We start from the raw sequence: 14,400 nt of genomic DNA, 5'->3' as shown, positions 1-14,400 counted from the left end.
AAAGGGACAAGGAGCAGTACACATCTGATTCCTTACTAATATCCTACCATTTTCCAAAAGTTGGTAAAAGCTTTTATAATTACCAGAAACAAATCAATAGGCAAACAAAGTCAAAGTAAAAATAAAATGTTAGGTATGATAAAAATTCTAATGGGAAATTGTCAACTTGAAAGTTACAATACTTCCAGACAAATGTATGCCAAGTTTCCCCCACCTCCTCTTTGACCATTTATCAGAACCTGTACATCTTTGGTTTGCTAACAGTCAAAATACAGACATCATCCCCTTAGTGTTAATCTAAGAAAATTTTCAGAGCTCGTAATATGCCAGGCACTTACATCTGATTCCCTTGGACAGGTGATTCTTCAAGAAAAGGTATCTGATTTGTTGACCCATGCTTCCGAGGAGTGCTTGTATTAACATTTTGGCTATCAGTCATTATTCTCTGACTAGAATCTGGAGGTGGGGATGTAAAGGCTGGAGTACTAGTTGCCAGACCATTAGATGTATTCCCCTTGCTTCCTTGACATTGTTGGCCAAGTGTCTGAACTTCATTTCCAAGACTGTCCATACCTATGTTTAACTCTCCCAACTTTTGAATAGACCTGCAGAGGATTGACAAAAATCAAAACACAATAAAAAGGTAAGGAAACAATTTATAATATAGGAACATCCAAAGAGAACAGTTTTTGTTCAGCAGTTTGATAGGTATGCAGATTACTAGGAGTAATCTCTGAAAAAATTAATTAAATGTTCTAACATCCAGAATTAATATTATTTTCTAACAAGATTAGGTTTCTGATTTTTTTTTTTTTTTTACATGAGGTGGGATTAAATTGATGCAAAATACCCTAAGTTAAAAAGGCTAAAATTCCTTCCTTTTGTCACAGACAGTTCAAAGTTATAGTTCAAAAGCATGCACAGGTTTCTTCAACTAGCTCTTGGTCTTATGAACTAATCAATGAAATAGTGCATATTTCAAATCATGCGTGTGAAACCCCCAGTTCCCAATTATAACAACATTACAATAAACCACAGGTAAAGATAATTTTTACATAGCCAAAAATAGATCTAAAAAGCCTTAGCAGTCAAAGCAACTAAAAACGAAAAGTTTAACTAGCATTTTCTGTATGAAAATGTATAGAAAGTATCTGTGTTTTCAAGGTTGTATGGTAAATCTCTGTCTTGTAGTCACCTTCTGTTCCCAAATGCTAGTTAACAGTCATTTAAATTACTGTTTCTGAAAATTATTGGAATCTATAGATTTTATTTCTTAAAAATGGATTATCCCTAAATTAAAATCAGCTTACTCTAAAGCAAAGCAATATGGGTTTAAATATCAGGAGTAAAACTGTACTTATGAATTAATCTTTTTTCACTAGAAGACCTCTAGAATAAGTTTCCTTGAGTTTTCCTTTCTTTTCCCCCAACATGTCCATTTTGTCTGGTTTTAGTTAAAGAAAAAAGGTTAAGCCACAACTTCTACACTCACTTAACTGCAAGCATATATGTAATGACATTATTTTAAGGTAGGGGTTTCACTGAAATCAAGTAAGTGCTAAAAGCTGCATACAGACCCTTTAGGGAGGCTAGGGGGTGTTTGGACCAAGTTAAAAATGGACACCTGATCTAAGGTAAGTCAGAATGGGGAGAGGGAGGAAATCAGGTAGGGTCTGCAAGGGGTGGGGGCAGGAATTGGGGGCTAGAAATCCAGCACGCCACAGCAGACTGGATTAATCACATAAATTGATGCGGTATGGCAGCCTTGTGCACCACGTGTATTAGCAGTGCAGCAAACCTCCGATCCAAGAAAACAGCACTCTGAATTAAGACACACTTGATGCTGTCTACAAATTCAGCCTCCAAATGCAGGGTATTCTTAGAAGTTATCTACCGTAAGATAACATTGGAGAGAAACCTTCCCCAGTTACCAGATTTACTAAAAGCATCTGATGGAGGAAAACAAATGCAAAAAGAATCCTTTCAACATTTACGTTTATTATTATTTGGCTAAATTGCTCAATTAAAAAAAAGTGTTTTTCTTCTACCCATTTCTGTTCACGACAGTGTAGTTAAAGTTATGTCTTTCGAACTTGTGATTCTTCACTGGTAGGATCATCCCCTTCCTCCTCCTCAAGAACATTTTTAGCTAACCACACATTTTTGAGGTGTTTAAAAAAAACCCAAACAAACAAAAAATTCCATACCTGGAATTCTGAATCTCTCTCAATATTCACAAACTACCAATTTCATATACTAGGGGTGCACCAATAAAGATTTTCTTGGCCAATACTGTCAGCCAAATATTAACCAGCCATAGTGACCAATACCAATCAGACAACTGATCTTAACTGTGGGTTGAGTCATGCTGCAAGTTGAGTCATGCTGGGCCAGGTAGCTCAGCTTCACCCACCCTCCTCACCCAGGCACATCTGTGGCATTTAGCATCTTTTACAGCACCTGCTCCAGCCCACAGTCTATGCCTCACCAGCTCCTGGGACACTGCAGCAGCTACTCTACTCCAACCCGCTGGTGAGGGGATGGGAGTGTATCCAGGATTACCCTAGCTCATGGGAAGGAACCCAGGCATCTGGGGGCCCCGGCCAGAAGATACAAATTACAGGAAAACCTTAAAATCAGCTACAATGACCAAAAAAAGCTGATGATGTAAATTTCCCTTTTATCAGTGTCAATCCAGTAGGCAACTGATATATTGGTGTACTTCTACCATTTACAGAATTTGGTGGCAATTTATTACCAAGAACATGCAGTGGTTAGCAAGTATTACAGATAACTAAAACCAACCTGTTAAGAAATTGTTCAGTTAGATTTTGCTGCTGGTCTGCTCCATCCTCCTGGTTTACACCACCTTCTAGCAACATTTGCTGGTAGAGTTGTCGCTGTTGCTCTTTCTGCTCCAAATGCTGCTGGTAACGTAGCTTTTGCCTGTAATATTCTTGGAATTGCTCTGTTGAATCACGAAGCTTAAAGAAATAATGTTATTTGGGTAAGACAAATTTAAAGTTAATTATTGCAACTATATACTCTTAATTCTCTGTACTGTTATAAACATACACACTAAACAATCACCTTTGGGGAGCAAGCTCTTTATTTTTATCCTAAAACTAATAGGTTACAACTTACCAAAAAGCACAGCAACATGATACTAAAACTTAAATGTGTTCTATTTGGCTTTGGGAGGAGACATGGAAAACTGCTACATTTAATGGTATTGCTGAGAAATAAAATCCTTCAACGTTCTCTTTAGCCTTGAAAGAAAAAAAAAAAAAGTGTGTGAAGGAAAGCAAAAGAATCTAAATATTAAATTTAAGGTGTAGTTTTGAAAAGTTACATTTATGTTCTCATTGAAAGAATACAGACATCAAATTTTACTAACAGGAGTCGTGTTTTTGTCTTAGCTTTTACTCTTTTGCATGGAGTAAAGTACTGCAAAGATAATTTGCTGAAGTAAAAGTAAGTAAATATACATGTTGATCTGTTGCTTAAATAAGACACTCCTGCTTTCAGAGCAGATTTTCACTAATAGGAAGTACAATGTCCTACTACAGTCTTAAAGGCCAACCTTTAAAAACCAGGATTTTTGTAAAGGAAAACAAAGTTACTCCAACCTACTGTAACTGGATCCCCCAAGCCTGAGTGATAACTAGTCTCACTGTGTATAGCTTATTGCAAGCTCTAGGTCTTTAAACTCATTTCAAGTATATACCCCACATCTGGCACCCTTTTAGAGCCATGGGACCCTGAAGTATGGCTACCTAAGCTCCAAACCAGCTGCCAAGCCCTGGGTTCTCAAGTAGCTTAGTTGTGTTCCCTGGGAGTCCAACTGGCTCCGGCCTCACAGTAAACCCTTCAAAATTCAGAACTGCATTATTTTCTATTCGCCAGTACTAGGTGGCTAGCATCTTTAGGCAAACCAAAAAAAGTCTCCTGTCTTCATTCTCCTATGCATGTTTTGCTTTTCCATAGTGAGGAAACATCCCTCACTTAGAAAAGTGGCTGACTCCGATCTTCCCCATGCCCAAATCTAGCCCCTCCCTACATTATTTCAGTAGGGAAGTCATTCATTAGTAATATAGCCCACCATAACTCCTGCCAGTCCTCTCTTAGTTGTCCCACAGCCTAGTACAAGTAGGTTGTTTGCAAAAAAAAAAAAAAAAAAAATCCCCCCCCAAAACCCACAACAGCAACAAAAAATTCCCACCCCCGCACATTACTGGAAGCAGCAGCACGTTAGTTGGACTCAGCTCTGCAGCATCTATATAGATCAGGTACTTCTGAAGGGCTTTTTGGTGCTTTTATCTAAAGCTAAGTCAATTAGCTACCAGATCAAAAGTACCAAAAGCCCCACTGAAGTGCCCAGTCTTTACAGACAGGAAAGCCAGGTGCAACAAACATACTGCCTCTTCTGGTCATGCACTGGGCTCTGCACGGGAACATGCCAAGTTTAAAGTAAAGCCATGTTTGGGGGTTTTTCTTCCCTTCTATGTCTGCAAGCAACCATAGTGTCTAGAACAGACAAGTGCTATTAAAGTATACCATTTTTTAAATGCTGCTTGGATGCCTTCCTTTAAGACAAAGATTTCAGTACAGGATAAAGACCATAGTGAGTTACAAACCAAAACAAAAACAAAAAAGTAACCAAACCCCTAGAATTTATAATTTGACCAAAACTACCCCTTGTACTTTACAATTTCACTACTACATTTTAAACATAAGTGTTCAGATAAAACCCTATTCTGTTATTGACTAATGAGGCAGATAAATCCGTGGAATGGTAGAAAGTAGAGAGGTAAGCAATTCTGTTGTTTCATTTAAACAATTCTGTTTCATTTCAACAAAATGTCACTTAACCTTTGCTTTGCTCTCCACCCCCACTTCCCCACCGCAGAGAGGAGCAGGCTAGGTAAAGTGCCATGAACCTCTAAAACCCTTGCATTCCAACCACTATATTTTGTTCCCTTACTATTTACCACCTGGTAAATTTATCAGGACTCGCTATACCTTTCTTAAAGTTTACTGATGTATAAAACGTTAAGCAACTCAAAGCTACGTAACAATTTAGTTAACAAAAGCATAGGAGTCATATAATGCTTCATAAGTATAAGTATGTCTTTGTATAGTACGACAGTCCCATTCAGTTGGAAGTACTGAATGTCCATTTCTCAGTTGTCACTGGCAAGAATTCTTCAAGTTAACACTGCCTTTCCCAAGGCAACTAACTGCAGTGAAGTTTTAGACAGATTATTTGTTAAAAGCAGCTTACAAAAGTGGCGTTTTTCAAATCAGACTATTTAAATATGTATTCCAGCTATGAATACTGGCCTACATTTTTAAATACAGTAAATACAGTTCAGAGGTAAGGACACCGTAAGCTGTTGCCTTTATCCAGTCATTAAAAAAGCACAAGTGTATCTAATGGAAATATGACTGCTTAGGTTGCATCTTACGTTGTAAGCATATTTGTAAAAGCAGAACAAGTTTAAAAGCATCCAGACTGAAAATGTCATATATATGGATGAAGTTCTCAGCACAGAAGGCATATTGTTATACTGTTTATTAGAGCAGGCAGTTCAAAGGACCACATTATTTGGAAATGATCAAATATTACCTCATTTTTTTCTTGTTTTGCTGGTCCTTGATTCTGCGCTCCATTTACTGGTTCATTTTCTGGAACTGAACTCTGGCACAAAGTCTCACTGCCAATGGAATGCTGTGGCTCCACGGGAGTGTCACTTCTTTCACTGACATGTAAAGAGAAAGCAGCGGCTTATTTGAGAAATCTGCTCTAGAAGAGCAGAAAGTCTTTTAAATAACCACAAATAGATTAACATCCCAAAAGTTACTGCTTAAGAGAAACAAAATATATGACCCAATATATTTATGCTATCGATGGATGGAATTAATACGCTTCCTGTGTTCTGTTTTCCAAATTATCATAATAGTCTATTCTAACCTTTTTTCAGGTAGTCCAAAAAGGGTTAAAAGAAAAATTAGACTTCCTTCATTCGCATCCTTACCTTAAAAATCTCAAATTATTCAAGTTCTCTTTTAACAAAACTAAACTATTTCTGGCTTTGAGGCCCATCAAATGCATGAGTCTATTTGTCATGTGGCACCTGTGTAATTGTCACCTACTCTACACAGCAGAGATGTGGTGAGAAGGGTTGGTTGGGGTCCTCTGTCAAATCTGGGGTACAAAACCCAACAGGGGAACACTGGCAGTGGGAGGCAACTGATAGCTATGTTAACACCTGTGACACCTCACACCACTCATCCAACCATCACCACCACTAGCACAACCAGGTCAGTCTGCAGCCACTCCCTGATGAGTTTGACCCTACCTACTATACAGCAATGTCCCCATCATTTTACCCAAAGCAACAGGAAGTTTTGCTTTCTGCAGCATGCATTTCTTCAGGTTGACAGAGACAACAAAGTATAACATTGCCTGTAGCATGTTACTTGTCCGTTGCTAGAGGTCAATACTGTAAATACTACTACTAGTAGAAAAGGTTAACTTTATATGACACTCAAAGTAGGTAAACCAGACTATCCCTAATGTCACTACTGTTGTTTTAATTTACAGAGTATTTGTGAATTAGCCTGGAGAAGTATTTCCAGATGGAAATACTTGAAAAATCCTTTGCAGTCAATAACCTGCAAAATACATTAAAATTTGGACACTTTGAAAGCGTTCTGAAACCTGGAAAAAAAAACTATAGATATTTACTGGTCTGGAGAAGGCTTCCTCTGCTGCATTATTTTAAAATTTACTGGTATTTATGTACATTAGCCAAGATAAATTTTATCATCCGACTAACAAGCAAGTCTTAAGAACCTTCCTATTTATTTGTTTATAAAAAATGAAGACAAATCTGTAATGCAAATATTTCTGCTGAAGCATGAGACAAGAATAAACCCAGATGCTCCCATTCTTGATAATCTGTCTACTTAATCTATCCTCCTGCTCAGTACAAAGAATTATGACGTCACTGGGATAACGGAGACCTGGTGGGACTCCACCCATGACTGGACCATGGGTATAGAGGGCTATACCCTGTACAGGAGGGATCGTGTTGACAAAAGGGGCGGGGGTGTAGCTCTCTATGTGAAGGAAAGCTATATGTCCCTGCAGACTGATGTTGGCGACCAGCACGGACAGCTAGAGACCCTCTGGGTAAAAATTCGTGGGGAATATGGCACAGGGGACACAACGGTGGGAGTCTACTACAGACCTCCCACTCAAAGTCCTGAGCTTGACCAGGAGTTCGCCCGGAAACTGACTGAGGCCGCTTGCTCCAGGACCTTGGTTGTCATGGGTGACTTCAATTACCCGGACATCTCCTGGGAAGATCACTCAGCAAAATCCGAGCAGTCGCAAAGCTTTCTCTCGTGCGTGGATGATCTCTACCTGACTCAAGAAGTCTATGGGCCAACAAGAGGCAAAGCGCTGCTCGACCTGGTACTGGCTATGGGGGACGACCTAATCGGCGACCTAGTGATCAATGGGAAGCTGGGGGACAGCAACCACGAGCTGATCACCTTCACCATCTGCCGTAAAGCTGGCAAGTCAGTCAGCAACACAGAAGTCCTTGATTTCAGAAAAGCCGACTTTGACAAGCTCAAGAGGCTTGTCGGTCAGGCCCTTAGGGACCATGACCCCAGGGAGATGGGAGTTCGAGAAGAGTGGTTGCTCCTCAAGGAAGCAATCCTCAATGCACAAGCTAAATCTATTCCAACATGAAGGAAAGGCAGCAAGAAGGCACAGCAGCCCTCCTGGCTCTCTAGGGACCTAGCGGACCTCCTGCGGCTAAAAAGGAAAGCCTACAAAGGATGGAGGACGGGATTCACCTCCAAGGAGGATTATTCTGCGCTGGTCCGGTCCTGCAGGGAGCAAACCAGGAAAGCCAAGGCTGCAACTGAACTCCAACTAGCTTCAAACATCAAGGACAACAAAAAGTCCTTTTTCAGATATGTCGGGAGCCGGAGGAAAAGCAAGGGCAACTTTGGACCCCTGCTAAACCAGATGGGGCAACTGACAACTGACGCCCAGGAAAAAGCCAACCTATTAAATAGGTACTTTGCGTCCGTCTTTCATCAGTCCCATGGGATGCCCATGCCTGCTATGGGACAGGGATATCCGGGTGATGGGGATCCCCTACCCTCCATAAATGCTGACCTCGTGAAGGAACAGCTTGAGAAGCTGGATACCTTCAAGTCAGCCGGCCCTGACAATCTGCACCCCAGGGTACTCAAGGAGCTGGTAAGCGTCATAGCCCAGCCCCTGGCACGGATCTTTGAAAACTCCTGGCGCTCTGGTGTAGTGCCCGAAGACTGGAAGAAGGCCAATGTGGTGCCGATCTTCAAGAAAGGGAGGAGAGTGGATCCAGCTAACTACAGGCCCATTAGCCTGACTTCTATCCTAGGGAAGATCTTAGAAAAGTTTATTAAGGAGGCCATCCTTGATGGACTGGACCAGGCTAACATCCTAAGGGATAGCCAGCACGGGTTTGTTGCGGGTAGGTCTTGTTTGACCAATCTCATTTCCTTCTATGACCAGGTGACCTATCACCTGGACGAGGCAGAAGAGATTGATGTCATATATCTTGACTTCAAAAAAGCTTTTGATCTGGTATCCCATGATCACCTCTTGGCTAAACTGGCCAGTTGTGGCCTTGGCTCCACCATGATCCGCTGGCTGGCAAATTGGCTCCGTGGTCGGACCCAGAGGGTTGTAATTGATGGCAATCACTCATCGTGGTGCCCTGTGACCAGTGGGGTGCCTCAAGGCTCTGTCCTTGGACCCATACTGTTCAACATCTTCATTAATGATGTGGACATTGGAGTCAGGAGTGGACTGGCCAAGTTCGCCGATGACACCAAACTTTGGGGCAAAGCATCCACGCCAGGAGATAGGCGGGTGATCCAGGCTGACCTGGACAAGCTCAGCAAATGGGCAGACGAGAACCTGATGGTGTTTAACACCGAAAAATGCAAGGTTCTCCACCTTGGGAGGAAAAACCTGCAGCATCCTTATAGGCTTGGCAGTGCTACGTTGGATAGCACTACAGAAGAAAGAGACTTGGGGGTCATCATTGACCACAAGATGAACATGAGTCTGCAATGCGATGCTGCGGCTAATAAAACGACCAAAACGCTGGCTTGCATCCATAGATGCTTCTCGAGCAAATCCCGGGACGTCATTCTCCCCTTGTACTTGGCCTTGGTGAGGCCGCAGCTGGAGTACTGCGTCCAGTTTTGGGCTCCACAATTCAAAAAGGATGTGGAGAAGCTTGAGAGAGTCCAGAGGAGAGCCACGCGCATGATCAGAGGTCAGGAAAACAGATCTTACGATGATAGGCTGAGAGACATGGGACTCTTTAGCCTGGAAAAGCGTAGGCTCAGGGGTGATCTGATGGCCACCTATAAGTTTATCAAGGGTGACCACCAGGATCTGGGGGAACGTTTGTTCACCAGAGCACCCCAAGGGATGACTAGGTCTAATGGTCACAAACTCCTGCAAGACCGTTTCAGGCTGGACATAAGGAAGAATTTCTTTACTGTCCGAGCCCCCAAGGTCTGGAACAGTCTGCCAGTGGAGGTGGTTCAAGCACCTACATTGAACACCTTCAAGAGTAAATTGGATGCTTATCTTGCTGGGATCCTATGACCCCAGCTGACTTCCTGCCCTTTGGGCAGGGGGCTGGACTCGATCTCCCGAGGTCTCTTCCAGCCCTGATGTCTATGAAATCTATGATGTCTATATGCATAACTAAAAGCTAAATCCTTTTGAAATTGGGATTCTGACTGTAGGTTTAGAACACTTCTGAAGTCTGGCTCTGTTTACTTCTGGCACTCTTGAGGCAAGTTAATTTACCTACACTAAAAAAAAAAAAAAAAAAAAAATGCAATTGTGCCAGGTATACTTAACATCAAATTAAGGTTCTGATCATCCAAATCCTTTGTACGAAGAGTGCTTGCAGGACTAGAGATTAATAATTCAGAAGAGCTTCTTGTAGACTAGAAATATAAATTTCACTTAATAAATGCATCATGTAGAATCAATTACTAAAGTATACCAAAACTGGAAGGAAAAAAAAAAAGTCAAATGTTACCCAAATATAGATTCCTTCCTACAATATTCCACTTCAAGACCTACTTTCAAGACACAGATGCCTGCAGTAGTGCCAAAAATGTAACAATTCAGTCAACTAGTGACCACATTTGGAAAATTATGCAAAATTTTCCTACGTGCCTGAGTTATGCTGTACAAGGTTTGGAAAGCAATAACTTTATACAAGTTAAGGAGCCAACAGCTAGCTCTAAGTCTCAATTTGAAAAAAATATTTTCAAAAGATTCTAACGATTTTTTATCATATTGAGAATGTGTTAAACTTAAGATTTCTGTAATTATTATTGTACTGATTTTTGTTAACATCCGTTTCATCTGTAATTGATCTTTGCAAAAGCAGAATCAGGAATGCTACTTCAGATCAGATTCAGTAACATTCCCCTTAGAGTACCCCCTGCTGCTTGCCAATTAATGGATCTAGAGTGCTATTTCTCTCTTGTAGAATTAAGGAAGCAACAAGAGTGCAGGAGAACAAGGGTGCTCATTGCTCCACAGCTTATTTATTGCTCCTAGGAAGTTCCCAGGCACATGAGTTTATACGTGTGCCCAGACTACAGCACATCGAGCCAGGTCACATCAGCCCTGGCTGGCAGGTAGCCTGGAGGGGAGAGGCAGGGGGAAAGCCTGACAGCCCAGGACTGCTCCAGCCACATTCCATGTGCTGCAGAGGGGCTGGCTGTGGCATGAGGATGCTTCACTGTGAGGGTAGCCAGCACGTAACCCCAGCCAGTCACCTCAGCATCTACTGCACATGAAAAAACCCCCAAACAACAAATTTTGCAGCAGGTCAGGACTTGTATTTACCGTACCCTGCTGCACAGTTTCAGTTTTGTGCACCCTCATAGGGGGCGCATGTGTAGACACAGATGTTTACTGTGCAGTTAAATTAGTCAACTGAGCAGTAAATGTCTTGTGTAGCTGCTCCCATTGAGAACTAGTTCATAAATTATTGCAGCTGCTTTCTAGGGGGGGATGGAAAAAGGAAGACAAAGAAACAAAACAAGAAGCTTTTGAATCAGAAGAAAACCCCCTTAACTACTATTAAACACACACATACACACACACACACACAGCAGAAGGGATCCTGCTACAGTTTGTTTTAGAATGACAGACATCAGCATTGCATATCAGTCCCTACTAATAAGAGGTAATGACTAGTTTCTACAGCATTCATTAGCATTGCACCCTATTAGCTGGAAGTCTTTTCTACAGAAATAAGGAAGCAAATGCGATAGTTTTGCTGAGATTTAATTTGAAGAACAATTATTATTAAATATTATTAACACGATTATAGTTTCTTAAGTCTCTAATATTACAGAGCTGATATTTAAGGCTCTGTTCCTGTCAACAAACACACATACATAGTTCCATCACCTCCAACATTTATTATGCATTTAAACTATTACAGCATGAAGTCCTAAATTTGCCAGGATAATCGGTGTGAAGTAGTGCCACTTTGGGGATATTTTGCTTATCCACTGAGAAGCGTGAATGTGGGACTATAGGCCAGTGACCTTCCACCTGTGGTCTGAGGACCCCGGGGGTCCTTTGACTATGACCAAGGGATTAGTGAAAGATGGTTATGATCAATCAAAAGTATGTGAATACCCACACTTGCAATTTTATACTTCCATTCAAAATTTCCAAAAGGGCACCCAAATCAAAAAGAGGTTGAAAACCACGGCTATAGGCTACACATATTAAAACACAGAGTTCAGGAATTCTGAGGAAACCACTGAAATAGTTTCATCTTCTGCATTGTTAACATATTAGATAACAAAGCCATTACACTGAAATGAGACACTTCCCTTCAAGAAAACAATAAGCTGCTTTGCTATTATATGAAATTTAAAAAAAAAGTTCTCTTGCAATATTTTATGCCTCAACTCACATGCCATAACATACCCACATATGTAGTAAATCAAAAAACGAGTATCAATAATGAAAGTCTAGTATTCATCTGGTTTTAGATTTGTTCGATTTCATAGCAGAAGTATGAAGTTCTAACATTTCTGTGGGAGTCTAGATTCAAACCTTTATGCTCAAATCCATTTTTTTAAAACATTTATTATTTTGAAGGTTTAATTTCAGCACAATTTACACAAGAGAACTGCATCTGATTTATCATTTATCAAATTGCAAGTGCCACTAAAATACTGACACCTATAAAATAAAATATAGGTCAAATGTATTACATTTCTGTTAATTTTTGCACTTTGGAAACCCCCCCACCCCTTCAATTAAATTAAACTTACCGCTCAGGTGACTCTTCAAAAATACTATGGCACTCCGTATTTTCAAGCATCAGACTTCTGCTTAGATTCTGTACTCCAGGGTAATGGAAATTAGCAAAGGAGTGTGACATTGGAGAAGTTTTGGTTCCAAGATCTGTGATTCGCTTATCGTGATTTGTCAATCCACAGGATAGCCCATCTAGGGCAGGGTTTAAGGAACGAGTCATGTAAGCATCAGCAGACTGAGGCCGCCTCATTGGGGATGACGGATAAGGTGACAGTTTGCTGATAAGAGGTGTCAGCAGATCTGCATATGCAGCTTTTGTGGGCTTGAGTAGTTTATCAACATGAATATTAAGGATTTTTTGTTCAAATGCACAAGAGAAAACAGTAGCTGGCAGATTCTGAAGCCATGACAATAAACTCAGGTCTAAGTCATCACACCCATTACCACAAAGAAGGTCAATACCAAGCAATACTTCACTTTCTGTAATTTCTTCTCCTGTTGCTTTGCTCTGACAGAATTCCACACAACATTCATAAAGTAATCCCTTCATTACAAGCTGAAATAAACGATTGTTACTTGCTTTGAAGCCAGCCTCGCTTAGTTTTCTGTCAGCAGGAATAAACTCTGCTACCATGATGCAAGCTTCTTCAAAACAGTGAACTCGTGCAGTGCTTGGGTTCCAGTCTTTGAATTCTGCATGGTTGGTCAGACGAGGCAGTGTGAGTAGCAAACATAGTTTACTGTAGTCTTCTTTAGAGGGACAATACTCTTCCAAAGTATGTAGGCACTGTACAGCCTCTTGCATTGTAAATTCCAGCTGTGGTAAAAATATTCATGTAAAAGAATAAAAAAGGACATTTTAAAACGTTATTCTTCTGTCAAAAAGCGGGGGGGGGGCGGAATCACTACATTTTAAGATCTTAACATCTCAAAAGAGATGGCTCAATCTCTTTAGGTTCGGATACCATTTCTATTTCAAGAGCCCCAAATCATTTTTTCACATCCAAAAAAAGAAACCCCACTTAAGTTAGGGATATAACAAGAATCAAATTCTAAGCTTCTTTTATTTCCAGAAATTATTAACTTTAAGAGCTTCCTTGCTTTTTAAAAAAAATAGAACAAAACAAAGATGAATGCAGCTCTTTGAATTATTTAAACTTTTAAAAACACCTGCATTTAATTTAAATATCTGAAGCAGAAGGTCATGTTGTCTAATAATGAAAGTACGTACAATACATAAAATAAAGGAAAAGAAAGGTATTTTCTCCCTTTTAATAGTGGCCAGAAAGGCCACACAAATAGACTAAGTGCTTTACCTTTTTAACTATCTCTCTGACAACTTGAATATAGAATTTCCTATTACTACCTACTGTAATTACTTGATTCTAAAACAAGCTTTTTTCCAAATTTAACATGAAGGCAAAGTGCCCCTCATCTTAGAATTGTGTACAAGGACACTGAGGAGTGAGGGGGCTTCTGCGGCTCAGACTCCAGCCCTTACCCAGGGGTCAGGGTTATAGCCACAGCCAGAGCTGACCCTAGTGGGGTGCGGGTCCCAGGACAAATCAGCCTTTGCAGGGACACATTAACACTGTGTGGGGCCCATGGGACCCCTGCAAAGACAGGGCACAGGCTGGGGTCTCCCCTGCACCCACAGTGGGGGAGGCGGGGGGGGGGCGGGGCACATCTCAGTGCTTCACCTGGAAGATGGGGTGGAGCTGCCAGCACCAGGCAGGCCCTGCACGAGGGCTGCAGCCATTCCACCTGGCTCTGCAGGACCCCACCAAAATGCAGGACCATACCCTAGTGATGGCCCTGGCCACAGCTACTGCCTGCCCCTTGACTCCTCCCTCCTTACTCCCCCTGCCATACAGCCTCTGCTCCCCCGTCCGCCCCTCTTCCTCCCTGCCTCACCTATGCTCTGTGCGGCCAGGTTTCATCCATGCTGTAACCTGGGACACTGAAGTACAGCCTCAGCCTAGCTCTGTAGCAGCAGCATGCAGCCT

At 41.3% G+C, this 14,400-nt stretch overlaps 1 protein-coding gene across 1 annotated transcript in view; it reads right to left on the bottom strand.

Moving 5' to 3' along the window:
* The window catches only part of WDR47 (WD repeat domain 47), a 62,082-nt gene that overhangs the window by 22,783 nt on the left and 24,899 nt on the right, over positions 1-14,400 (bottom strand). Inside the window, exons 5-8 of the mRNA XM_090048741.1 lie at positions 12,409-13,211; positions 5,630-5,762; positions 2,806-2,984; positions 339-605 (exon numbers count right to left, since the gene is read on the bottom strand). Coding sequence (XP_089904867.1) covers positions 339-605; positions 2,806-2,984; positions 5,630-5,762; positions 12,409-13,211 — 1,382 coding nt within the window. The remainder of the gene's footprint in view (positions 1-338; positions 606-2,805; positions 2,985-5,629; positions 5,763-12,408; positions 13,212-14,400) is intronic.

Source organism: Crocodylus siamensis, chromosome 5 (assembly GCF_052110815.1).
Source record: "Crocodylus siamensis isolate JL-2025a chromosome 5, ASM5211081v1, whole genome shotgun sequence".
Taxonomy (NCBI): Eukaryota; Metazoa; Chordata; order Crocodylia; family Crocodylidae; genus Crocodylus; species Crocodylus siamensis.
The sequence above is the reverse complement of the archived record's forward strand: the minus strand, read 5'-3'. Positions and strand labels throughout refer to the sequence as shown.